General features: G+C 38.7%; 2 protein-coding genes across 2 annotated transcripts in view; one reads left to right on the plus strand and one right to left on the minus strand.

Annotated features, from left to right (window-relative positions):
* Positions 1-146: 146 nt before the first annotated feature.
* Positions 147-7,050, minus strand: LOC139945116 (presenilin-associated rhomboid-like protein, mitochondrial). Its single transcript, XM_071942385.1, has 9 exons — positions 6,879-7,050; positions 6,146-6,350; positions 5,176-5,310; positions 4,249-4,393; positions 3,392-3,541; positions 2,937-3,007; positions 2,212-2,313; positions 1,618-1,715; positions 147-408 (listed from the first exon to the last, which is right to left on the minus strand). Exons 1-9 carry the CDS (start codon positions 6,935-6,937, stop codon positions 315-317), a joined length of 1,059 nt encoding a protein of 352 aa, XP_071798486.1. The 5' UTR covers positions 6,938-7,050; the 3' UTR covers positions 147-314.
* Positions 7,051-7,264: 214 nt separating this feature from the next.
* Positions 7,265-25,635, plus strand: part of LOC139945447 (conserved oligomeric Golgi complex subunit 3-like) — a 41,079-nt gene continuing 22,708 nt past the window's right edge. The window contains 22 exon segments of the mRNA XM_071942801.1: positions 7,265-7,438; positions 7,929-8,069; positions 8,231-8,292; positions 8,570-8,735; positions 9,546-9,620; positions 9,895-9,987; positions 10,756-10,797; positions 11,550-11,678; positions 12,428-12,549; positions 12,726-12,852; positions 13,234-13,325; positions 13,497-13,636; positions 13,940-14,100; positions 14,492-14,684; positions 15,793-15,917; positions 16,291-16,380; positions 16,937-17,057; positions 17,906-17,988; positions 18,692-18,826; positions 19,339-19,417; positions 19,706-19,833; positions 21,235-21,333. Coding sequence (XP_071798902.1) covers positions 7,265-7,438; positions 7,929-8,069; positions 8,231-8,292; positions 8,570-8,735; positions 9,546-9,620; positions 9,895-9,987; positions 10,756-10,797; positions 11,550-11,678; positions 12,428-12,549; positions 12,726-12,852; positions 13,234-13,325; positions 13,497-13,636; positions 13,940-14,100; positions 14,492-14,684; positions 15,793-15,917; positions 16,291-16,380; positions 16,937-17,057; positions 17,906-17,988; positions 18,692-18,826; positions 19,339-19,417; positions 19,706-19,833; positions 21,235-21,333 — 2,577 coding nt within the window.

Consider the following 25,635-nt stretch of genomic DNA (forward strand, 5'->3'; position numbering starts at 1 on the left):
ATTTTCCGTTTTTTTAGTAGGGGTGTCAACACTTGCACAAACAGGGATGGTTCGAAACATCTGTTCAGTAAACCAGAGGTTGGTTTCACAAAGATAGTCCTAACTTAGGACTAGTCCTAGGACTCTAGTCCTAGGACTGTTTAGGAGTTATCCAAAACTTAAGGCTGGTCCTAAGTTAGGACGAGTAACTCGTTAGGATGAGTAATCTAACTCGAAATAAGACTAGTCTCAACTTCTTTGTGAAATCAACCCCTGGACTTTGTGCGATGTGGCTGGGCTAAGCTGAAATCATCCTTTGTCAAATGGAGATTTTGTCAAATCTCCTTGGGTCCTCTGTACTTGTGCCGCGCACTCATCAAAGGTTCTCTCTTCTGCCAAATTTGCTTGTGGCCGTAGGACATGTAGTAACTGTAAAAGAAATATATAACATTGACTCAAACACGAGGCTTTTACATGTACATGCTGAATATTCGAAGCCCAGTGCGATAAAGAAAATTAATAGAACTAGTTTGATAATTTGAGAAGCTTATCATCTTTACTTGCTGCGGGGAAACCGAGTTGCAAAGGACGCTGTTACAACATGGTCGAGCTGCTAGACTTGATTCAAGTCTTAGATTGCGGTTATTCTTCTGCATCTCAACCCTGAAAAAACGCCCCCACATTATTAGCTATCACGCGCCCTAACTCGCTAATGATGAAGGTTGATCACAAGAGGGCGCTGTTTGTAGCAGCTATCAGGACGCCGAAAAAGCCAAGATAAAAGACTTGGAACCAAGTCTATTGAGCTGCAGGCATGTACATGCACCTTTGGCAGCCAGCCACATCGACTCAAATGTCCAAGAAGCACAGCCAGAGAGATCAAAAGTGTTCGATTTTCAAGTGGAAGGAAAATCAGAAAATCAGAAAAAAGCCTTGTGGCATACAAGAGAACCTCTAGGCCCACCTCTACTCACAAATGGCCTTTGCCAGGAATCGAACCAGGGAGAACCAACGCACTACTCCACTTATAAATGGCCCGAGCTGGGAATCAAACCAGGGCCACAGTCGTGAGAGGCAAGTGCTTTACACACAAGCCACTCATGCCCCTCTCGAAGATGACAGACTTTTTTTTTCAGGGCATTCACAAGTGATCTGAATTCAGACAATTGCGAAAAAAAAAAGAGGAAATGGCTGATCACACTTAACTTTTGTACTGTGTTTTTCAGTTTTCTATGGCACTGTTTTGAAAAGAAAAAGAGGAAATCAGCTGATCAGCAGAATAGTTGCTTGCCTGTGAAGTGTTAAGAGATAATAATAATTTTGGGGGCTAATCGTCCTTACTCGCAGCTAAGAGCTGAATTGTGAAGGACGCGGCTACAACGTGTTTGAGAAGCAAGCATGCAAGGGCGCATTCAGCTGCCAGCCACATCAACCCATTATGACCACGGTGCACAGCCAAGATCGAAAGTGTTCGATTTTTTCCTGAGGGAGGAAAACCGTCGTGGCACAGCAGAGAACCAACGCACAACTCAACTCGCATATGGCCCCGACCTGGAATCGAACCGGGGTCACCTTGGTGAGAGGCGAGCGCTTTACGCACAAGCCAACCGTGCCACCCGATAATCAAACATTTCTTACCATCCACACAGTAGGCCAGCGAGATGAGCTGCGTGATCAAAGAATTGCCATCCCATTACGACACCCATGGACTCCATACCTATGAGAAACTTCAAGGCCTGGATGAAAATTAAAACAAGAAAATGTCTCCTTTAAAGGCAGTGGACACTATTGGTAATTACTCAAAATAATTAGTTCCATAAAAAATTACTTGGTAAAGTGTATTGGGGAGCTGTTGATAGTATAAAACATTGCTAGAAACGGCTCCTTCTGAAGTAACGTAGTTTTTGAGAAAGAAGTATTATCTTCCATATATTTGATTTCGAGACCTCAGATTTAGAATTTGAGGTTAGAAATCAAGCATCTGAAAGCACACAACTTCGTGTTACAGAGGTGTTTTTTCTTTCATTATTATCTCGCAACTTCGACAACCAATCGAGCTCAAATTTTCACAGGTTTGTTATTTCATATGTTGAGACACACCAAGTGAGAAGACTGGTCTTTGACAATTACCAAGTGTCCAGTGTCTTAACCCCCTGGTTCTTACTTCATGTTAAACTTTCACTGAATTCTTCATCTATTCAGAAAATATTTTAAAAACCAAAATTTACTTACTGATCCTGCTGAGAATGTGATGAAGGGTAGGAAGACGATAGCAAGCTTAGAGTCAGGGTACTGTGTGCACACTGCTGCAAGAACCGCCATGATGGCACCAGACTAAATGAGACAAAAGACACATTCATTAAGTATAGACCTTGCCATTGTTGATAAACAAATTGCGCTTGGTGGCATGGAATCTTGGCAAACAGTTCCATTTTGTAACATTTTCTGCAAACTTTCAATTAAAAAAAAACTTTTAAAGTAAATCCTCCAATGACTGTTTGCTTCAACAAATTTACAATAATTTTTATAGTAGTGACACTATAACATTGTTACAAACTTTTGTATCTGTTTTTGCTTTGCATTTATGGCTTTCCATAGTTTCGGACCTCAGTTTAAAACTTGGTCTGTGACACTGCAAAAGAAAGGTTTATATAGAGCCATGAGTCAATGTCCCAGTTCTGGGCAAGCCTAAAGAAGGAAACAATCCCACTCATAAATTTTCACATCATCGTCTTGGGATGGGATGAAACAAGGGAAACTGTTTTTTTTGTGTGCAAATGGAGTGTTCCTTATACATGCAATGGGGTTGCTTGCCTCCAAGCTACCTATAAAAATTTCCTTCTGTGGCCATCCTTAAAATATGTTTAGAAGTACAAATAACAATTTTCAGTTACCATTCTTACTTGAGCCCTGCCATTTTTAATGAAGGAATGAACTTTTCCTTAAGCACTACTTACAGCGCCTAGGGAGGGATGATACTTGCAGGTGGCTACTTTGAGTGCATAGCTGGCAAACGACGCCCAAACACCTGTGGTTAAAGAAAAACAATCAGTGGATCAACCAATAGAACACCAAAAACCATTCAATCTCTCAACAAAACCCAACACACTTCCTGTTCAAAGCCTTTTGTATTTGTATGCTTCCTTGTTTTCTGTGATACCTGTTTAGCATCCTCGGCACCTTGTTGGAAGATATGAGTTTTTAAGACTCCCTTGTTCTTATAAGAACAAACTAAATATCAATTTGAGGCCGCTAAAGCCCGGTTCATACACTGTACATCCAGCGAATGCGAATGCATCGCAAATTTTGATCATGCCGAAAGAGGGTGCGCCATAACTATTTACAACAAGCGCATTTCATTATCCACTATTGATCACTGGCGTCTTGGGCCAAGAGTTCTGACTAGACCTACCTGAGCTTAGATACATGGCTAGAAACTGCTCCTTTCCTAGAGCCATGCCTATACTAGGAGCAAAACTCCACAAGACATACATGTTGACTGCAAGATGCCAGAAAGAGTACTGGCTGAAGGTGGAAAGCACCATAGGTAGACATACAGCACCTTAAGGGAATCAGAGACAAAAGTAGGATTTGCCCGTAACATTTTTTCAGTAACGAGCCAGCAGGACCAGTGGGAGACTTTGGAATGATAGGTGGCAGCAGACTTTACGAGGTAAACTTCCATTGTTTACGTAGTTCTGAGCATGTGCACATTACCGAGAACAATGGATTTACCTAGGGTCGATTTCAAAAAGAGTTAGGACTAGTCCTAACTTAGGACTAGTCCTAGGAGATATATAAATTGCATGGGTAGTCCTAAGTTAGGACGAGTAACTTGTCCTAACTTGAGATAAGACTAGTCCTAACTCTTTGTGAAATCCACCCCTGGTAACTCTGCTTGCCACCAAGCATCCCATTGTCATTGTACTGGTTCCCAAAGCTCCTTCAAGGAATCGATTGACAGAACACAATTTGGTTTGCAGTAACACCACAACAGACCAATGTATATTCAGTTTGCGATTACACCATGTGTATAATTATATACTCTGCTGTATAGATTTGGTTTTTTTGGAACTAAGTGATGCTTTTTACTCTACTGGCGAGGAGTAGATTTTTGAATTCGGGAGACAACTTAGTCCTATATTGATATTGAATGGTCAGATAGTGGGAGGGTAAATTAAGCAGGCATTCCATATCATGCCCAAAATAGCCCTCAGTTCTTAAAAATATCAGACCCCGAAAGTGGCAGAGAAATTTTGTTACTCTTACTTGAGGCAGGTGAGGCACTGAACCACTTGATCATGAAGAACTGCATGGCTGGTATTCTCCAACAGGCAAAGACAGCGATGTTTGCAGCCACTATCCCTAACGTCACTTTCTCTGTACCGGATAAGCTTCCAAACCATTGGTTTACCTGCAAGAAATGTACGCATAATAAAGACCCTTTTGCCTATGAAGTCACACTCTCAAAAAGCACCATCCCCCAAGGCCAAAAGACGGCAGATCAATGGCTGATAGGTGTTCTTCTATTGATTTCTATAGACCCCTTACACAACGCAAAACGCGAGTTTACTATTTCCATCATTTTGGGAGTCAAATATTGTGTGCAGGTTTGAACCTTAAATTCAAGTCTCTGTAAAGTTGTATGAACCGACAAGTTGTCCGACAGACAAGTTGTCTGACATTGACTAGATAGCTCAGTTCGTAGAGTGCCGGCACTTAAATCAGGGGGTGGTAGGTTCAAGTCCCACTCTAGTCAAATTTTTTTTTCAACCCATAAAATATAACATTAAAGGCAGTGGACACTATTGGTAATTACTCAAAATAATAATTAGCATAACACCTTACTTGGTAACGAGTAATGGGGAGAGGTTGATGGTATAAAACATTGTGAGAAATGGCTTCCTCTGAAGTAATGTAGTTTTCGAGAAAGAAGTAATTTTCCACGGATTTGATTTCGAGACCTCAGATATAGAATTTGAGGTCTCAAAATCAAGAATCTGAAAGAACAGAAATTCGTGTGACAATGGTGTTTTTTCTTTCATTATTATCTCGCAACTTCGACGACCAATTTAGCTCAAATTTTCACAAGTTTGTTACTTTATGCATGTTGAGATACATTGAGTGAGAAGACTGGTCTTTGACAATTACCAATAGTGTCCAGTGTCTTTAACCACAGTCTGAACGAAATATTACCCTTTGCCTAAATTCACCAGCTTTGGGAATACTACTTGTGTGTCGTCCAAGTTGTCTTTTAAATGTCGCCAGAGCCTTGGAGCGTAAACCTTCATACTGCCAAATAGCGGCACCAGCAAAGCTGCATCCAGTGAACTGCAAAAACGGGAAGGATAAATGGAGAAGAATTAAAAGGGAAATCAAGTTCAATAACCATTCGTTCTTGGAGGGGAATTTTTTAATATTTTGACAGTTGAACCAAGAGTGAATGATTTTGCCATCCAACACAAATCAGCAGGGTGTGGGTTTTGAGTCCCGGTCATGACACTTGTGTTGTAGTGTATACTTTACCGCAACTTCTTTGTCCTTTAGATGGGACATTTTAATAGCCGTAGTTCCTGTGAACTAGAATTGGTAGTGAACCCAAAACACTTATCAAGGAAGAGTAGGGGTTAACCCCTTTGTTTCTGTTTGACACAACAAGCTTACTTACAGGATTCCTCAGGCCGCAGGTGAGCTACATTGATTAAGTTTACTTATGTCTTTATGAAGCATCCTTGGTTGCATTCCCAGTAATATATGATAAAACTAATCACAAAAAAATCCCTTTTTTTTTATAGACAAAGACCTATAGGAGTTGTCTACATTATATGGCTCTGGCTATGACTAGACTACTGAAAAGTCCTATTCTAAACATTGTTGTCATAGGACAGAGCCGTAGTCAAGTTGATTGTTTCAGACATAACCTTAAAGGGGTTTTGTCGTCATGACCAAAGCACCGTGTGGCAGTGGCTGTGGCTACAAGTACATGGAATTATAAACTCTAAGCCAGTTCCTGCACACTCGCATCGTCCCTCCATACAAAATCTATGGAGAGAGCATGAGCGCCTGCAGAAACTTGGTGAGATTTTATAATTCCATGAACAGCCAAAAGCCTCCTTTGATCATGACGATGACGACACAGCCCTTTAATCTTCCGATAGAAACTTACCAAACAAGCAAAGCCAAACGGCTTGAGAAGAGACCTGTAGGGAACTATCACATGGTTGGAATCATACTGAACTTCAAACTTCTCTAAACTTCCCTTCTCGTTAAACTTTGCATCAACGATCTTCTTCTTAGCCTTTGTGGTCTTTGTTCTTCCTCCATCGCCAGCCTCCCTCTTGAAAAACCTGTGAGGCTGAACTTGTTTTGATCTAAATTTGATATAAAATCAAGCATTCGTATTTCATAATTTTTAAATAAATTGTTTTAAAAATATTCCAGTGTAAAATTAAACTAAGAGCAGAGCAGAGAGGGGTAAGATTAGACACAGGAACTTGGGGGGGGGGGGGGGGTTGCCATTCTCTTCTCCTTTTAAAATGTTGATTACAACTGGGGAAAACATACACATACAATTAAGTATCCCCCCCCCCCCCCCCACCCCAATCCCCCATGTTCTGGGTTTAAACTTTAAAGGTGGATGATATTTCAGACATATTTTTTAATCAATTAATTAAGGTAAGGAATGTCTGAAGAAATTTCCAAGAACAGTTCAGTTTACAAAACTAAACAGTAATACTTTGTATTACACAGTCAGTATAGTTAGTATGGTCAGCAGGCCTCACAACACACGTATCTGATTCAGTACAGTGATAAAACAGCACTGTGACCGTGCGATTGTGTGTACAATCAGTCACAGTGACTCTTGTAAATGAAACTGAACAAAATCACAAACATTTTACCCGCATTTTACACAGCTCTTCCTCGTTAATAACCTCACAACAGAAGTCACAGACATCATCTTGCACACACACTCTATTCAACTAACGAGATGGAATGAAAACTTAGACTACTTGGCGTTATTTTCATAGAAAAACTCTCAAATCACTTCCGAGTTTGCATTTCATCATTTTGTCGTCTGCTAAAGTTTTGAGAGGTCAACAAACTTTTTGTATAAAACTTTTATGTTCAATAACATGTTAAGATCATATTTGTATAAAATATCTAACTAAATATTACTTTAAAAAATAAATTAAATAAGCAAAATATTTTTTTAGCTGATTTTTGTTAGTTATAAGTAAAACAAAATAAAGCAAAATGACTAAAATATGTTTATTCATGACTAAGGATGTGAATTGCCAACATGGCGGACACAGTGAGACTGTTTAGTGCGAAAATAATGCGAGAGAAACTGAGTTGTTGGGACAGAAAAGAAGACCCTAAAGCTCCTTTAAGTGATGCACAGAAAGACAGCTTCATGGACCTCACAGCCAGTGTTTCAAACCGGCCGTTGCCCATCGAGGTAAATAAAATATACAGCAGCAAATGTAACAACAATTTTTTCTTTTTTTCTCTTCGCCTTTTTTCATTGCCTGCCCATGTTGGGCGCAAACTTCAATCCTCGCGCAAACTTCAGACCGTGTCCAAAACGGCGACTTCCGGCTACAGCTAGCTACGGCTAGATCAGCGCGTCTGCCTATTCTTCAACACTGACAGACGCGCTAATCTAGCCGCTGTAGCCGAAGTCGCAGTTTCGGACACAGCCTGAAGTTTGCGCGAGGATTGAAGTTTGCAAACTTGATAGCCCGATTTAAATTTGCGCGCGCAGGCTTGACCCTGTGCAGCAGATATTCGGAAATAAATGGAAAATAATTTAACATGGTAGGCAGGATAAAGTTGAAACTTCCACTTTTTCTTCAGTCAAAATGGGTGAAAAGTAGATTCATCTCATTTTTCCATTTAAAATTTAAATTTTTGTTTAAAGTATTGATTGAACAACTTCTTTTAAACAGTTGCCCTTGGACGAACCTGGAAGCTTTACCCAGCAGCTCTCAATGTCAACATCCCATATTCCTTCAGCTGGAGGCGACGTCTTGTCCGACGGATTTGAATCCCTTGGCATGAAAGAGGACAAAATTGAAAATGCACAGCAGGTAAAACTCAAAATTAGATGTAAAATCATACCTGCATTTGTAACAATTATGCCAAAGCCAGTTCGAAGCCATGGCACTTCTCAGGAATTTTCACATTCATCAAATCTCATCCCTGTTCGAAATTGACAATTTTCATTTAAAATGTTTGATGTTTGTTATAGTTCTTCGCCTGGTTCAACAAAGTGGAAAGCAAAATGGATCACGACGAAGAGATATCGTACAGGTAAATTTATTTGACATCAACAAACATTTCTTACTTCAATTTCAATTTTTTTTTCAAACCTCAACTTGAAAAAGGGATACTTCTTACAAACTTTTCAGTTTTCAATCTGCATACACTTTCCAGGCATGCATCTGATTTCCTCTTTTTTTTTTTTTTTTAACAGTGCCATTAAGAAAACTGAAAAACACTGTACACAAGAAAGAGTGATCGGCCATTTTCTTGTTTTTTTGCAATTAAAAGTTGCCGGTCTGATTTTTATGGGTTTTTTACCACACAGATGTTACTGCGATCAGTTGAAGGACTATCGAGACCAATGTGACAAAGTTCTTGATGAGGTCTCCGATGCTCTGACCCACCTAGAGGAGTTGCAGAAACAGTACGTCCACGTATCGACGAAGACCAACGCACTGCATGAGGCGTGTGAGGAGTCTTTACAGGACCAGGTAGGATCAACTTTACAGAGTCACTTCCTCCAGGCACAATTTGTACACAGCTTAAAGGGTTTGGGTACTTTTTCAAAATGTCCATAGATTTACATTAAACTTACAGGGTTTGAAGATAATGATAGTGGAAAGCTTCCCTTCAAATATTACTTACTGAGGTGCTGTAGTTTTTGAGAAAATGAGTAAAACAATGTCATGAAAATATGTTTGTAAATGCTTTAAAAAATAATTTTGGTCTCATGAGACCAAAATTATTTTCATGACATTGTTTTACTCATTTCCCCAAAACTACAGCACCTCAGTACGTAATATTTTCAGGCAAGCTTTCTACTATCATTATCTTCAAACTGTGTAAGTTTAGTGTAAATCTGTGGAAATTGTGTTTTTTGTCCTACAAAAGTTACATAGACCCTTTAAAGGGTTTGGGTACTTTTTGTTAAAAATATTACTTCCGAGTTGCTGTAGTTTTTGACAAATGAGTAAAAAAATGTCACATAATGATTGGACAAAAAAATTTAACGTGACATTGTTTTACTAATATCTCAAGAAAGAACTATGTGTGAAAAAGGGCGTCAACCTTCATAGATATTTTATTGTACAAAAAGACGGTTGCCAATCTTGATGAAATAAGTGTGCCGAAGAGTACTCACCGAATACTGTAGCTTTAGCAACTCATGCCTCTCCATTCTATACTAACATGACTAACATGACGGCAATGGACAATAGCAGGCTAGTTTTATTATAACATTAACACAGGGTGAAAAGTAGAGATTTAACTCCTGTGATGTCTCTAATATTTTTGTCTTGCAGACGTCACTTGTAAATAAGGCAGAGACAATCAGTGGCAGGTTGTCGTACTTCAACGAACTTGAAAGAATCAATCAGGTGAGATCCCTTGGGCATTCTTGCAGGCAGTGAAGGCAATGGCCCTCATGCCCCCCGGTCATTGCCTTGGTGCCCTTCCAGTAGAAATAAACAATTTCCTCATAGGGTGCCATTCACTAAGGAGAAAATGCCTTGGTGCCCTTGCCCTTTCAAAAACGTAGCATATAGGCCTGCTCTTTGATGTTATTTACTCTTGACTAACAACCGCAAGACATGACTGTATTTTTCCAATTCTCTCTGTTTTTACGACCTCTTTTCCATTTCATTTTAACAGAAATTAAGTTCGCCCACCTTCTCTGTGACCAGCGAATCGTTTGTTCCCATGTTGACGAAACTGGATGAATGCATCGCTCATATCTCGGTCAATGTAAGTAAAGATTTTGATCAAAGGAAGATAATGATGTTTAAAGCACATTTTATTTGTTTGTGGTTTTGTTGTTGTTTGAGTGGACAAAATGAGAATTTAATGACCAACGTACAAAGGTGGTATGAGGTTTTCTTGTTTTCTTTTATTTTATTTGAGCATGCCGACATTGAAATTTGTGTTTGTTTACTTGGAAATCAAAGCAACAGAAATCAGTGTCAATTGATTTATGTACTTAGACAAATTTATGTTGGCTGAACCAACTACACTTTTGGGAATTTTAAAAATTTATTTATATTTTGTTCTTCTTTATAATAGTTTATTTCCTTAAAGGCAGTGGACACTATTGGTAATTACTCAAAATAATTATTAGCATAAAACCTTTCTTGGTGACGAGTAATGGGGAGAGGTTGATGGTATAAAACATCGTGAGAAACGGCTCCCTCTGAAGTGCCATAGTTTTCGAGAAAGAAGTAATTTTCCACGAATTTGATTTCAAGACCTCACATTTAGAACTTGAGGTCTCGAAATCAACCATCTAAACGCACACAACTTCGTGTGACATGGGTGTTTTTTTCTTTCATTAATGTCTCGCAAGTTCAATGACCGATTGAGCTCAAATTTTCACAGGTTTGTTATTTTATGCATATGTTGAGATACACCAACTGTGAAGGCTAGTCTTTGACAATTACCAAAGTGTCCACTGCCTTTAATGCATATTTCTTTCAAATATTATAAGTTTTTCATTGAGTATTCCTTCACAATTAATAGCAACGTGAAGACCCATATACCGATAACAGTGAAAACTTCAAGGTGAGGGAAATGCACTAAATTAATCTCGCATGTTTCTAGACTAACTAGTAGACTTAATAACAATTCATTATCTCTCATTTTGATTCATTACTTTCATTCGCATGTTTGTTTTATCTGGAGTAACTCAATTAAAATATGTGTTGTGTAAACAAAATGTGCAATGGCGTGTCATGGCCGAGGGGTCCAGCACACTGGAGTTAACCCCTGGTGTTTTTGCTTGGGAGAGTGCGAGTTTGAGTCCTGGTCAGGACACCTGTGTCCTAAAGCAGGATGGAAGAAAAAGGGCAAAAAGAAAGAAAAGAATATTTGTTATTGTTATTTAGGCATCCTTTCATGATTAACCTTTGAAATTTGTATTTCCCACTTAGTGTTTAATAGAATGATATCCTTAACCACGTCTGATCCCCAAATAATCTATTGCATGGATGTTCTTGAGTTTGAAGCATTTGGTACTGCACAGCCAACCCAACCAAAGAAATAAATAGTTCCATAATGCAGCTCCAATGTCATATTCAACGTAACAATGATTCATGTGGTTTGATTGCAAGCATGCTCTTTAAAAATGAAGCTATTTACTAACATTTACTGACTTTATCAACATAGGTTATTGCACTTTTCAATAAGAGAAAATGACATGGGTTGATATATAGCTCTATGGTTGATACACAACTAATTTTGTTGATTGCATTACTTTTATAGGAGAATAAAACTTTTTGAGCAATTCACTGGTAGCCTTTTTCTTATCTTCACAGCCCCAGTATAAGGAGACTGAAGTTTACCAGGCAAAGTTCAAGCACTGCCTCTCGAAAGCCTTGACAGTAGTCAGGTCCTCTGTATTTAACATTCTACATAACGCCACACAGCAGGTTCTGCCAACGAAGGTAGGGTACCAGACTAGGACATTTCTCTAATCGTACTCTACTTTTTCTTTAAAGGCAGTGGACACTATTGGTAGTTACTCAAAATAATTATTAGCATAAAACCTTTCTTGGTGACGAGTAATGGGGAGAGGTTGATAGTATAAAACATTGTGAGAAACGGCTCCCTCTGAAGTGCTATAGTTTTTGAGAAAGAAGTAATTTTCCACGAATTTGATTCCGAGACCTCAAGTTTAGAACTTGAGGTCTCGAAATCTTTTCACAGGTTTGTTATTTTATGCATATGTTGAGATACACCAACTGTGAAGACTAGTCTTTGACAATTACCAATAGTGTCCACTGCCTTTAAGTGAAGTATTAAGTTTCTTATAATTTGTATATGTCTGCTAATTCAGTTAAAATCATTATACAGGATTAGTAATGCTGACAAAAATTTCGACCTAATTCACCCATGCACCTCAGCACACACCGGACTGCGTTCTAATGAGCTCATGGTGCTTCATTGTCCTAGAACTTCCACTCTTTGGGACAATAGGTCCTCAGGATTAATCTGAGGACTTAGGACGAGTTCAGTTCCGTATCCGAAGACGTTAGGATGCATTGAACCCATCCTAAGTTAGGACGGGTGATTCGTCCTAATTTGTGAAATCGGCTGGTGTGCCTTTGACAATTCTGTATTTATAAGCTTCCATTCTTCTATTAATCTCTGTATATTCTAAAACCTGACTATTTATTTTATTTTCACTTACCAGGAATCCCCTGTAGCACCCTCTGATAATGCCTTCACTCTATTTTATGGTAAATTTCGGAGTAACGCGCCTAAAGTAAAAGGAATGATGGAACAGATTGAGTTGAGGCTGGACAAGAGCCCAGAGTAAGTTGACCAAATCTTTCTTTTGTTTTTCAAAATTTCAAAATAAGATTGGTGATATATATTTGAAAGTTATTAAAGACACAATGCAACATTTTAACTCAATTTCTGAATCGGGAGCGGTCCAATGAACTTGGTTCAGAGGGTTTTAATAAGAGTTTAATTTTTGTTGATATCAGGTACCAGACATTACTAGACGACTGCCATAACTTTTATCTAGCGAAACGTCATCAGCTTCTAGCACCAAGCATCACAGCAGCCGTCAAAGAGTTGGCCGCTAAGCACATCAGAGACCACTGTGCGCTGGTAAGTTGTTACAAAGTCATAATGTCACAAACATGAGCAAGGTTTTTGGCTACTTTTTGTTTCCAAAGCAAATGAACTGTTTGTTTGTAATTTTTATACAATGCAGGGGGATGAGATTCTTCTGTCTTTGGTCGGAAAATATATTCTGAAAAACAATCCAAAAGCATTTTGTGAACACATAAACCCTCAAAGAAAAACCAGCAAAATATATTTCCCATGATCTTCTTGTTTTCTTGGGAGCTAGTTTAAGTGAACAGGATACATGTCCTTTGCAAATCCAGAAAAACTATGTTTGATATGCTTTGCAATAAATTGACCATTTGTCTTTGGATTCTGTCTTCAGACCATTTTTAAACATGAGTTAATGTGTTTCCGTTGCAGGTGCGTAGCGGTTGTGCATTCATGGTCCATGTGTGTGAGGACGAATATCAGTTGTTTTTCCATTTTTTCTCAAGGCAAACTGACAAGTTGGAGTAAGTAAAACGAGATTTTGTATTACTCATAAATTCAAACTTTTTATTCTTAAAGTACATCAACCAGTAAGACACAAGACTTTAATGAATGTTGATACACATGTGTTTTGACATTTAAGTCAGTTAAGTCAGATATTTGGGTAAGAGCAGATTTTGTTCTTTTATTCCTAGCGCCATGCTGGAGGGTCTATGCATGAGTCTATACGACGTCTTAAGACCACTGATCATTCATATTAATCACCTTGAGACGTTAGCTGAGCTCTGCAGTATCCTTAAAATTGAGATGCTTCAAGACCATGTCCAGACCAACCGTGAGTAATCATTCATATCTTACCTCTGCGACAAAAATCTGTATATCCCACTGCTACCACCAAAATATGTATATCCCACTGCTGCCACCAAGTTACTGTATTCAACTGATGCCACCAAAACATCAGTATACCACTGCTGCCACTGAATCTACAATATAGTTTGCCAGATGCCATTTAATGGGTCAGTTTTCAAGAGAACATTGTATACAAATCCCATACTGCTAAAGGTTTTCGGCAATTTTTATCAGAATTTTAAAACTGCCATAACATGGAAAATAATGTTGTTGCCATTTTGATAAACAGCTGACGAACTGAAAGCTTTTGAGATGGTGAATCGTCAGATGTTGGAGGATGTTCAAGAACGCCTTGTGTATCGAGCAAGCATCTACGTTCAGACAGACATTCTAGCCTATAAACCTGCACCAGGAGATCTAGCCTATCCAGAAAAACTAGAAATGATGGAGGTAAGGGATGTGTTGTGTGTGAATAGATTTAAGAAATGTTTGATACAGTAAGCACAGAAGAGTTTGTGCAAAATCACTTTATGTCTAAAACTGAATTATATATTCGACAAAGCATCCCAATGGAAACATCACTCGGACTTTTTGGTAAAGAAAACGATGAAAAATTTTTAGATGTGGAAGGAAAACCCCTAGATGGAGAAACCATGCAGCCAGGTAGGGACCGAAAAACCAAATCCACATGCAAGGCTCCGGTCCGAGTATCGAACAGGGGTCCACAGAGGTGAAAGGCAGGGACAGAAACCACTGAGCCAACCTGACTGCCCTGTCAGCTCAAGAATCTTTAAATAAACTTAATAACTTCTTTTTGTGTGAATCTCCTTTGAATCCTCAGAGCATCTCAGAGAGCATCAAAGAGAAGGAACGGGAGAAGGTGCTGTCCAGGAGGAGCTCTGCTTCCTCCTTGGGGTCCGCCACCAGCCAGGAGGTGGCGGCACTTAGCGGGATAGACCCGGCCTCCCCTCCTCAAGGAGACCAAGCAGCACAGCAAGAGAACGTCAATGGAGCCACTCCTCAACGATCACTCAGTGAGTTAACACCACAGAGTTATACAGAAGATCTAGAGGGCGCACTGGTCTATATACGCGGCCCAGCATGCGTGCATATGCGGCCATTTTGTAAGTTGACAAAACAGCATCGCATAGCGTGTGTTAATCAACACACAAGACATGTATTTCACATTCAACCTGCGTACAACGTTCATCTTACAAAATGGTGGCGTGTCCACTTGCAGTCCCGTCGCGTTTGTGCATGCAGCATCACCAATGCGCCCTCTAGTTCTTATATATAACTCTATGGTTTTCACACTTTCTTTTATCCCTAGGGGAATACAGCCCTGAGGAGGCCCCTGGACTGTTTTACCCCACGTTTACCCCGTTGCGCTTTCACATTGTGTCCCTATTAAACGGGGTTCGGGTTGCATGATTCAAGAATCCCCTGGGTTTTACTGCTTACTCCAGAGTAGGGGTTGCTATTCCCAGGGTATGCCCATCTGCCAGGGCAGACCGGGCGTAAAGCGATAACAGTGAGAAAAGTACAGGGCCGAATTTCATGGCTCTGCTTATTGCTGAATTCTGTGCTTACAATCACGATTCCTTGCTTAGCTGCAAACGCCGAATTTCTGTGCTAGCCTTGTAAGTGTAGAATGCCTAGTAACGTGGAGTACTTACGCGCAGAAGCCAAAATTTGCCACTAACCCGTGAAATACGCTTGCCGTAAGCACAGAATTCCCTGCTTCTGTAACCGACGATTCTGTGCTTTTGGGAAGGACAGCCATGAAATTGGGCCAAGGTGTATTCTTTTGGTTTGCCCCCAGGGACTAGAGTAGTGAGCAAAGGGTTCATAATAAAGCAAGCCTCACATTGGCTCACATAGCCTTAATGGGAATAAGAGGCTGTTCATCCCTCCTGAACACAATTGCTAGGCAGTTCTTTCTGAAAATCATGACAGTTGATGTAATGAAAGGTACATCAGAGCCGACACCATGTACTTGTAGGTCAGCCCTTTTTCTTTATGAAATTGTCCAGTCCTTACTTTTTGCCCAAGAGCCAAATATTATGCCTGCATAAATCAGTCTGGTTTTCCATCTGGTGTATTTGTCAAGTATTTTTTTTCTCTTTTTTTTCTTTCCTGTAGGTCGGAACAGCAGTCAGATGATCCAACATTCAACGAACCTTTCACCCGCAGACCTCCATGGGATGTGGTACCCAACTGTCAGGAGGACGCTAGTGTGTCTCTCTAAGTTATACAGGTGTATTGATGTGAGTACATAGTTTGAGGATACAAGGGAAATGTCAGGCCTGATACGCCACAGAGGCAACAAAGGCGATTGTCTCAATGACCACTGGTCATTGCCTTGGTGCCCTTGAAATGCTGCAGTACAAATATACAATTTCTTCATAGGGTGCCCTTTACTAAGGAGAAAATGCCTTTGTGCCTTTGGCCTTTCAAAAACGAAGCATATACACATGTAGGCCTGTAGTTTTTGTTAAATTATAGTATTAATAAAAATTGTTACAATTGCTGTTTTTTTATTATAGTCGCTGTATTGACAGTAAATCAATCTCCCTGAGATAAACTCAGTTTTTCTTGTTTTTTTTTTTTTGTTTAACTGAATGTTTGTCGTTTTTGCAGAAAGCAATTTTCCAAGGTCTATCGCAAGAGACGCTGCTATCCTGTATACAAAGTTTGGTTGTAGCTGAAATAGGCATCCAGAAACGCAAGGTAAGTTTTAAAGGAATATTGGACTAAAGCTGGATGTGAACCTTTGACCCCATGTATAAACTTGTCTCTGTTTTACTAATTGAGCTATCTAGGCGTGATATTGTCAATATCTTTTTTTCAGGAAAAAAAAAATAATCTTGACCCCTTGGGGAACGGACATTTTTTTTCCTGTAAATAAATGAAGAATGTACACTGCCAACATTAGGCTCAGTTGGTACAGCGCCCTGCACCAATTTTTTTTAAGAATTCTCAGTCAGTTCCCCTTGTGGTTTGTTTTTGGATACATATAAAACTATGCCACCCCCGAAAAAAAGATGTTTACTTATATGGAGACCGCCAACATACAGCTAGATAGCTCAGTTGTTAGAGCACTATAGTCAATTTGTCTTTGTTCAACCACATTTAAGAAAAACGAAATTACCCAGTCAGTTACTTTTGTGGTTTATAACTTGAAAAGGTGTAACAATTAGATCCCTTGTCATCAGGCGCTAGTGCTCTTCGAGGAAAAGGATTTGAGAAAAAGTTTTCTTTTTTTCCCTCCAATCTTTTCCCAAAGACGGAACTGGATGGGTTGCTCTTTCTCATCAAACATCTTCTGATCTTGAGGGAGCAGATCGCTCCGTTCCAAGTAGAGTTCTCAATCAAGGAAACGGCACTTGACTTCTCAACGATGAAAGGTCAGTTAATGTTCTCCAATTTTTGTTTTGCCCTTGGATAAAAATCAGATTTTTTGTTATTAATAAGGCCTGAAAAGTCAAGTAAAGTCTACACCAAATTTTGGTCAGCCCTTGAACTCGATAAAATGTTCATACTTTTTTCCAAGGACCAAATATCATGCCTGTCAACATGGTAAAACGGGAGTGATCCTATGAGTTGAAATAGGTCGTTACTTTTGGAACTTCATCTTGGGGGCCAGCTTGGGCATTGGGTCATTCCGTATCAAATCACCCCCCAAAAAAGCAATTTTAAACAAGCTCAAATTTTAAATTTCAGCTCCATCTGATAAACGGTTTTCACGCTGAAATTTGAAACTTGAGCTTGTTGAGCCACGATTACCCCATAAACCAAATTTGAGCAAATTTGAAGAGGGTAGGGTTTAACCCTTTGGGTGATTTGACACGGAATGACCCCATTGCACGTTTTGCACTATGCATGGCTGACACATGGGTTTCCAACCTCTCGTTCTTTATTTGAAAAGAGATTTGTTGTTTGCTTTTCATGTGTTGTACCATCCCTTCATCTTGTTGATAACATTATGAAATACATTTTTTTCATTATTACTATAATTATTGTTATTATTGTTATTATTATTCTTCTGTTTGCATAGATATATCAAAATCAAACTTGTCTTTCAATATTATGTTATTAGTATAATTAATTAAATTTTACAAAATGTTGTTTGAATTGAGGTAAAGTTATCTTATCTAATTTTAATTTAAAATTAGTCTTCAGAACCATATGTAGACAAGAGCTTCTTTGATTTTTAATAATCATTTGTGTACGACTGTTGCTTTGTCCGATTTAGTGGCAGCCTACAGTTTTCTTGGGAAGCGGTCACGGATGCTCTCATTCAACACTAACAATGCATTCCTGGAATTTCTCTTTGAGGTAAAAAAAAAAAGATTGACTGCTTTCCCGCCATCGACATAAAAACAAAAATGATTTTCTTAAAATCAACTCATAAATAACAGTTTTGCATAATTCTGGCTTTATAGACAGAACCTTAAAAAATAGTGAATGGATTGACGTTTCACTTTAGAGTCTCAATAGAGTCTGTTTCAAAGGATAACCTTCGAGCAAGAATCTGCTAGGGTCGAAGGCTCATTTAGCCTTTTTAAAGAAAGACTGCTAGGATAAAGACGTCAGGCCATTAACTATTTTGTGCATTTAAGGTATTTTTGGTTGGTAATGTAAGCAGTTTGCAACAGTGAATTCTAATTTCACATAATATACCGAACTTGCCACTTGTACTTGAGTTGAGAAGTCAAACTATAGAATTTCTTGACATTTTACGATCAGATTCAGTGTCTTAACAAGAGTTGTACTCCTGTGTGCAGAGAAGCAATAACAATCACTGTCCATTTGCGTGGACTCATGACACTTCACTAATTTCATTTCTGGGGCTCTGCTTAGATTGTATGTGCTCCCCCCAAAAAAACAGATGAACTTTTCATCTTTTTAAAAAACTACAGATGTTGGAGACCTTGGATCTAAAGTTTCTGGTTCATTTGAGGCATTACTTTGTTCTTCATTGTAAAGATTATATTGACCAAATTTAATTGAGTCTTTTACCTTTTTGTACTCTTGAAAGGGCGCCCCCAACGTCACCGAGCATTTTCTTGACTCTAAGAAAGACGTCGATACGCAACTGAAGAAGACGTGTGAGAGATTCATCAAGCTTGTCACGAACTCCCTCGTATCAGAACTCAACTCATTCCTGACCAAGGTTAGTTTTTTATTCTTGTTAACATGAAACTATGCAAGTCGGCAGTTTTATCACAGTACAGGGTCAACCCTCCTACTTTCTGACCTCTCAATATCATTCAGCGGGGATTTAAATGATATATGCCTCACTGTTGGAGTAGGGGGTTCAAGTTCCGGTTGTGACACTTGTGTCCTTTAGCAAGACGCTTAACCATGATTGCTTTATAAAAGTTGGGGAGGTTGTGCTTTGTGCTCTACCACCCAGGCTTCTGATTGATGATACCCAAGCCTACATTTGTATGGACTGTGACGGGGGTAACCCTGTTTCAGCCCTAAGGGTAGGTGGCAACGGCCCCTGGAAAAATAGTTGATTGTATCCCCAACACCTTGAAGTGGCCTTCAGGCCTTGTGTGTCTGGCAACTTTTATACAAAAAAATACAAACCTACAAACCCCAAACAGTGAGCCAATGTGTTGGTGAATCCTCTCAGGATCGTGGGATGATTAATGTTACATTCTTTCTTTATTTTTCCAGGCAACCGTCATCACCAGCATGAACAAACAAGACGAAGCACCGCAAGCGTCTCTCAGGAAGCAACCATTCGCAACTGCAGGTACTTCTTGGTTTTTTATATCTGAAAGTATTTTGAAAAAATCTTGGCAAGGAGCTCGGTGTTCATCGTCTGGATTAACAAATGTTTAGAGCTTCACTCAGTTCTGTTTTCGAAGAGAAAACCTCAAGATTGTACAAAGGAGACTCAGTACACAAAATTGAACTCTTACATTGTGGTTGAGTTCAGCGATAATTTCATATTTTAGCAGTGGTTACTGCAACCATTTTATGTTAAATTTCCCATTTTGCCTGGAAAACTAAACCTTCAGATTTTGTCTTTCATTCGCAGAGAAAGTTCATGAAGTGGTTGGCGCCACCTATAGGCAGGTGAAGTCCAGGTTACCAGCAACGTTCCGGAGTATGTCTCTCTACTTAGCCAATAAAGACACGGAGTATATACTCTTCAGACCGGTCAAGGTGGGTCTCCTTAACAGGGTGTGGGTACTTTTTTTTGGGACACAAGACACAAGTTCTTTCCTCCTATAGACGAGCAGAGTATAGACGATGTGACCTATGTTTACATTCAAACCGCCCTCTGTTGACAAAACACTCTATATGTCATGTTTCGCTGGGCACTGAGTTGCGCAGTCACAGTAAGATTGTGTACACTTTCTAGGTGGCTGCCAAAACACAACAGTTTTGCCCGGCGGTATGCGCACGAATCATGTTATGGTTTTCGTGTGACGTCAGCGTTCACATCGTCTATACTGTTCGTAACATCAAGACCACACTGGCTCTTTTCAGAGCCAACACTCCAACAAAAGAGATTAACACATGGTTGTACCCGCAAGTTTACAATTTATTTATAGTTTCTTCCTACAAATTCCACAGAATTACATTAAACTTTTAAACTTACACGGTTTGAACATAATATTGGTAAAAAGCTTCTCTGTTGTTTTTGAGAAATTAGTAAAACAATTTTATGAAAGAAACAAATAATTTGCTACCTTTAAATATTAATTCGTTGCTAATCAAGGGCAGGCATTTTTAAAGAAATAAATAAATAATTTGCTACCTTTAAATATTAATTCTAATCAAGGGCTGGCATTATTAATAGGAAATGCATAATGTACGAGCCTACGGTTTACTCCCAAGTGACGCCTCATTTGAATGTTGGCCACTTCCTGCATTGACCAGAAAAAATAACAGAACGGCCCCATTTCTTTTGACCTGTTGATACATTTTTAAATAGAAGAAGTAACAAAAAATATGCATTTGTAACTGATTGCTTTATGCGTTTAATCAAAGCCCCAACAATGTCACAGTTTTTATGAAGGTCCCATCATAACAATCATGATTAACATTTTCATCTTATGTATAGTTTGCAATAGTATACACCATCTTTGCACAGCGAATAAAGTTGTGCATTTAGTTATGCATTAAAAACGGCAGTCTTTTCAATGATCAACATTTTCATTTCCGTGCTATGTAAAGTGCCTAATAGTTCCTTTACACAACGCATAGCTGTGCATAGCTCAAACTCCTTTACCACTAGCACTCTAAACTCCCTTATACCTTCCGGCAAGGGCCTAATTTCAAACACAAAAAGTAGCTTAGCACAACAAAAACATGCTTACCAGAATCTGGTTACCAACCAAACTAGCATGTCACATATTGATTTTGTGACTGATATCCTGACTCATTTTTGCTTAGCAGACAGTTCTCAAGCAAAATTTTCTGGCCATCCACGCTTCAAGTCTGCAGGTGCCTTCAACACCTGTGACCAAGACAGCTTGAAGAAGGAACTTAAGCTCTATGAAATTGGGCCCTGAACTATTCATACTTTACTTCAAGATTTTTTTTTTTTTTTTACGGCAGGGAAACATCCAGCAAGCTTACCAGCAGCTAGAAGCCATCGTCAAGGAGAACTACACGGAGGAGGATCAGCAAATCATTGGTTGCCCCTCCATGGAACAGGTAAGAACCTTCACCTTTTTCTATAATGGACTGATCCACTAAGCCCCGCCCACTGTAGCTGTTGCCTAGCAACATAACTCACTGGTTGTCTCTCCATGGATCATTGGTTGCCCCTCAATGAAACAGGTAAAGACCTTCACCTTTTGTGGAATAGACTGATCCACTAACCCACGCCCACTTAAACAAATTAAGTCAGTTGTAGAAAAGACTAAGCCTGAAGAAAAAAATCTGTTCGAATTTGGAATCTAAAGGGAATTTATCAAATGCAAACTTCCTGTTCGGTGTGTCTATGACTATTTGTAGCTTGATTCTTAGAAGACACTCACCTTAAAGGCACTGGACACTGTTGTTAGTTACTCAAAATGATTGTTGGCATAAAACCTTACTTGCTAACGAGCAATGGAGAGCTGTTGATAGTATAAAACATGTTGAGAAATGGCTCCCTCTGAAGTAACAAAGTTTTTGAGAAAGAAGTAATTTGTCACTCAAATAATAAAAGACTTTAGGCATCTGAAAGCACACACATTTTGTGCAACAAGGATGTGTTTTCTTTCGTTATTCTCTTGCAACTTCCATAACCAATTATGTCAAAATTTTCACAGATTTGTTATTTTATGCTTATGTTGGGATACATCAAGTGAGAATAAATGGTCTTTGACAATTTCCAAACATGTCCAGTGCCTTTAATCCAAAAAAACCAGAATCATGTTAATCCAACTTTACCCTCCCCCCCCCCTGTGCTAAATCCGTCGTTGATCACTCAACTCAACCTAGATTTAAGAAAAAATCCTGGATAAACCAACGACTGGGATGTCATTGTTTGAGCATCAAATCCATCAATTCACAAATGTCAACATTAAACTCCTTTACGATTCATCTTGGGAAATGTTTCTTCATCAAATCAGGTCTTTGTGTCGGAATGATGAATTTTCTGCAGGTGTCGTTTTCTGGGAATTGGTTGATTGTATTGTGCATGTTTTTTTCTCGCCCCGTAAATCCTTCTTGATTTGATCATTTTGATGAACTCGTACCTCCTTTATTTATTGTGGATACAGTTCTTCTCAGTTTAAAAACAAAAGGGTTAGCGGATTATTGATAATGGTGTTATAAAAATACACAACTTTAAGATCTTGTTTGTTAATATCTTTGTTTATAAATCTCTTGACTGGCTTCCTGTTTGAGTCCAATTTCTTAAAAAAAAAATGTCTGTGAATTTAACAAGCCCCTCAATGGCTTAGCCCCTGGCAACATGTTGTACCTCATTTATTTATCCCTCTATTGCTCGTCTTGGTCTACGATCATCTAGTGCCCCTAAACTTTTGTATTTGTATCTTATTTTTCCTCTTTCACAAAATCTAGGACGCAGGGACAATAATCTAAAAACCCAACACAAATGGACTTAAAGACAGTGGACACTATTGGTAGTTGTCAAAGACCAGTCTTCTCACTTGGTGTATCTCAACATATGCATAAAATAACAAACCTGTGAAAATTTGAGCTCAATCGGAGTTGCGAGATAATAATGAAAGAAAAAACACCCTTGTCACACGAAGTTGTGTGCGTTTAGATGGTCGATTTCGAGACCTCAAGTTCTAAATCTGAGGTCTCGAAATCAAACTCGTGGGAAATTACTTCTTTCTCGAAAACTGTGTCACTTCAGAGGGAGCCGTTTCTCACAATGTTTTATACCACCAACCTCTCCCCATTACTCGTCACCAAGTAAGGTTTTATGCTAATAATTATTTTGAGAAACTACCAATAGTGTCCACTGCCTTTAAAACCCTCTAAAGCAAAAATAAATAAAAATGAAGCAAGAACAAACAAATTAATTAAACATTCAATTTAAAACCACTGGTCAGCTCTTACATACTAAAAAATACAAAATAAGTTGAGGGAGATCAGGGCATTTGCTACAGCTGCTCCCCGTTTGTGGAATTTGATATTGCTGCGTATCCAAACATTTAGTTCCATAAGTAGTTTAACATCTCACCTAAACATGCATTTGATGTATCTAGCCTTTTCTCGTCCATTGTAAATGCATTTGATATAGGAAGAAATATGAGCATTTTACTTTGCATTATGTAATTTAGTACAGCACACGGCAAGTTGAAAAGTGGTGTTTAAAAAGGCCCATAGTCATTTTTGCTAGACAATGTATGCCAGGTTAATATTAAGGGAACACGTTGCCTTGGATCGGTCGAGTTGGTCTTTGAAAAGCGTTTGTAACCATATTGTTATAAAATGCATATGGTTAGAAAGATGTTTTAAAAGTAGAATACAATGATCCCGAAAAAATTTGCCTGAATTTGCATGGTTTTCCTTTTACTTTGCGAACTAACACGGTCGGCCATTTGACTCCCATAAATGGCCGACCGCGTTAGTTATGTACAGTGCTCTGTAACTTTTGTAAAAGGATCTTTAAAAATATTATCTATTATTATTATTTTATTAATTACTGCCCTTATTTTCATTTATTTGATAACCCAGTTTTGAGTTTTGGCAGGAAGTGCTAGGTTTTTACTTTGAATGTCACATGCCATGAATGACAAAGTTTCTAATGATCTTAGCCCCAGACACACACTCTATTTTTTTAATCCTTGTCTAGACATCTTTTTATTCTTTCCTTTGTTCCTTTAGTGAAGAACTTTATTCCACAGGCTTTGTACACACAACTCCTTGTGGAGCCACCCCCCCCCCCAGTCTTTTGTGCCAGGTTTTGACGTTGAATGTCACACGCCATGAATGACAAAGTTTCTAATGATCCTAGCCCCAGACACACACTCTATTTTTTAAATCCTTGTCGAGACATCTTTTTATTCTTTCCTTTGTTCTTGTAGTGAAGAAATTACTTTGTACACACAATTCCCTGTGTAGCAGCTCAGTCTCTCTACAAATGGAGACCTTTTGTGTTTCCTTTTCTGTTTTGTCCTCGGTCTAATAAATATGAAATCATGTTCCGACATATTAAGTCTCACCGCTCGGTAAACACCCGACCATGACCATATCTTAGTGACCAATCTGCAATCAGTTGTCCCAGGAGATTTCCCCGAGTAGTTTTATCTTTTTCTTACGCCGCACCGTTTCTTTGGAATAGTCTTCCTGTGCATATTCGCCAAGCTAATTCTTTACAATGTTGAAAACTCATTTGTTTAACATGTTTAAAGCTGCGTTTTTGTAATTTGCTTATTTGTATCTTGTATCTTTCTCTCGGTATTTATTTTATTGTTTCTTTTATGCGCTTAGAGGCTTTTTGCATTAGGCGCTGTACAAATAAATGTCTTATTATTTATTTATTTATGGAAATTTCCTCAGGCTCTGTTTAGTATGTTTACTAAAAAGTATAATTTATGTGTATTTGGTTGTATATTCCTGTTTTGGGTTGGGGTTTTTTTATGGAAGGGATTTTTAAAACAGGTTATTCACATCATTAACTGCGTAGATTTTCAATGGGCTGCAATTTCATCTTTAAAAGGGCAAGGCCATTTCGTTTACGCTAAGGGCATTTCCATTTGAAAATGTGTCAGTCTATGGCAAACCCTTGAAGGAGCACAAAGGCTAAGAACGGGGCAACAGTTTCACTCGCCTGGAATTTCATCTTTGAAAGGGCAAGGCCATTTTGATTTTTCAAAGGGAATTTCCATTGATAAATCTTAAAAGTCAATGAGTAACTTCTAAAGGGCCACCAAGGCCAAGACCAGGGCCCAATTTCATAGAGCTGCTAAGCACAAAAATTTGCTTAGCATGAAATTTCTCCCTTACTAAAAACAGGAATGCCAACCAAATTGCAACGTGATTTTCAGGATAAGCAAACAACAGCTAAATAACAGTAACAAGGAATATGCAACAAATTGAAGTTTGGTTGGTAATCCTGTTTTTACCAAGGAAGAAATTTCATGCTTAGCAAATTTGTGTGCTTAGCAGCTCTCTGAAATTGGGCCCAGGGCAACAGAGGTCATGACCTCCATGTGCCGTCTATGTAATTCCAAGCCCGTATTCACAACTGAACCAATGTCAAACATGTGGCATAGATTTCACTACCTTTCAATACCCCTACAGTTTTTCAAATTCCTCTTATTTTCGATAAAGCAAATATATAAACTTAAGCTTTTGCCTAGACATTCCACATTTTAATTGTCAATTTAAGCATTTATTTCCATAACTAGCTAGTGATGAATATTAAAAAATGCAAGAACGGACAATTAAATGTAAACAAATCAACGCTAAATATAACTTGAAGGAGAGTGAGAGAAAACAAAATAATTATCTAGAGGCTTCATCTTGAAGCTGACGCTTGATTGATTT

This window comes from Asterias amurensis, chromosome 12 (genome assembly GCF_032118995.1).
Source record: "Asterias amurensis chromosome 12, ASM3211899v1".
NCBI lineage: Eukaryota > Metazoa > Echinodermata > Asteroidea > Forcipulatida > Asteriidae > Asterias > Asterias amurensis.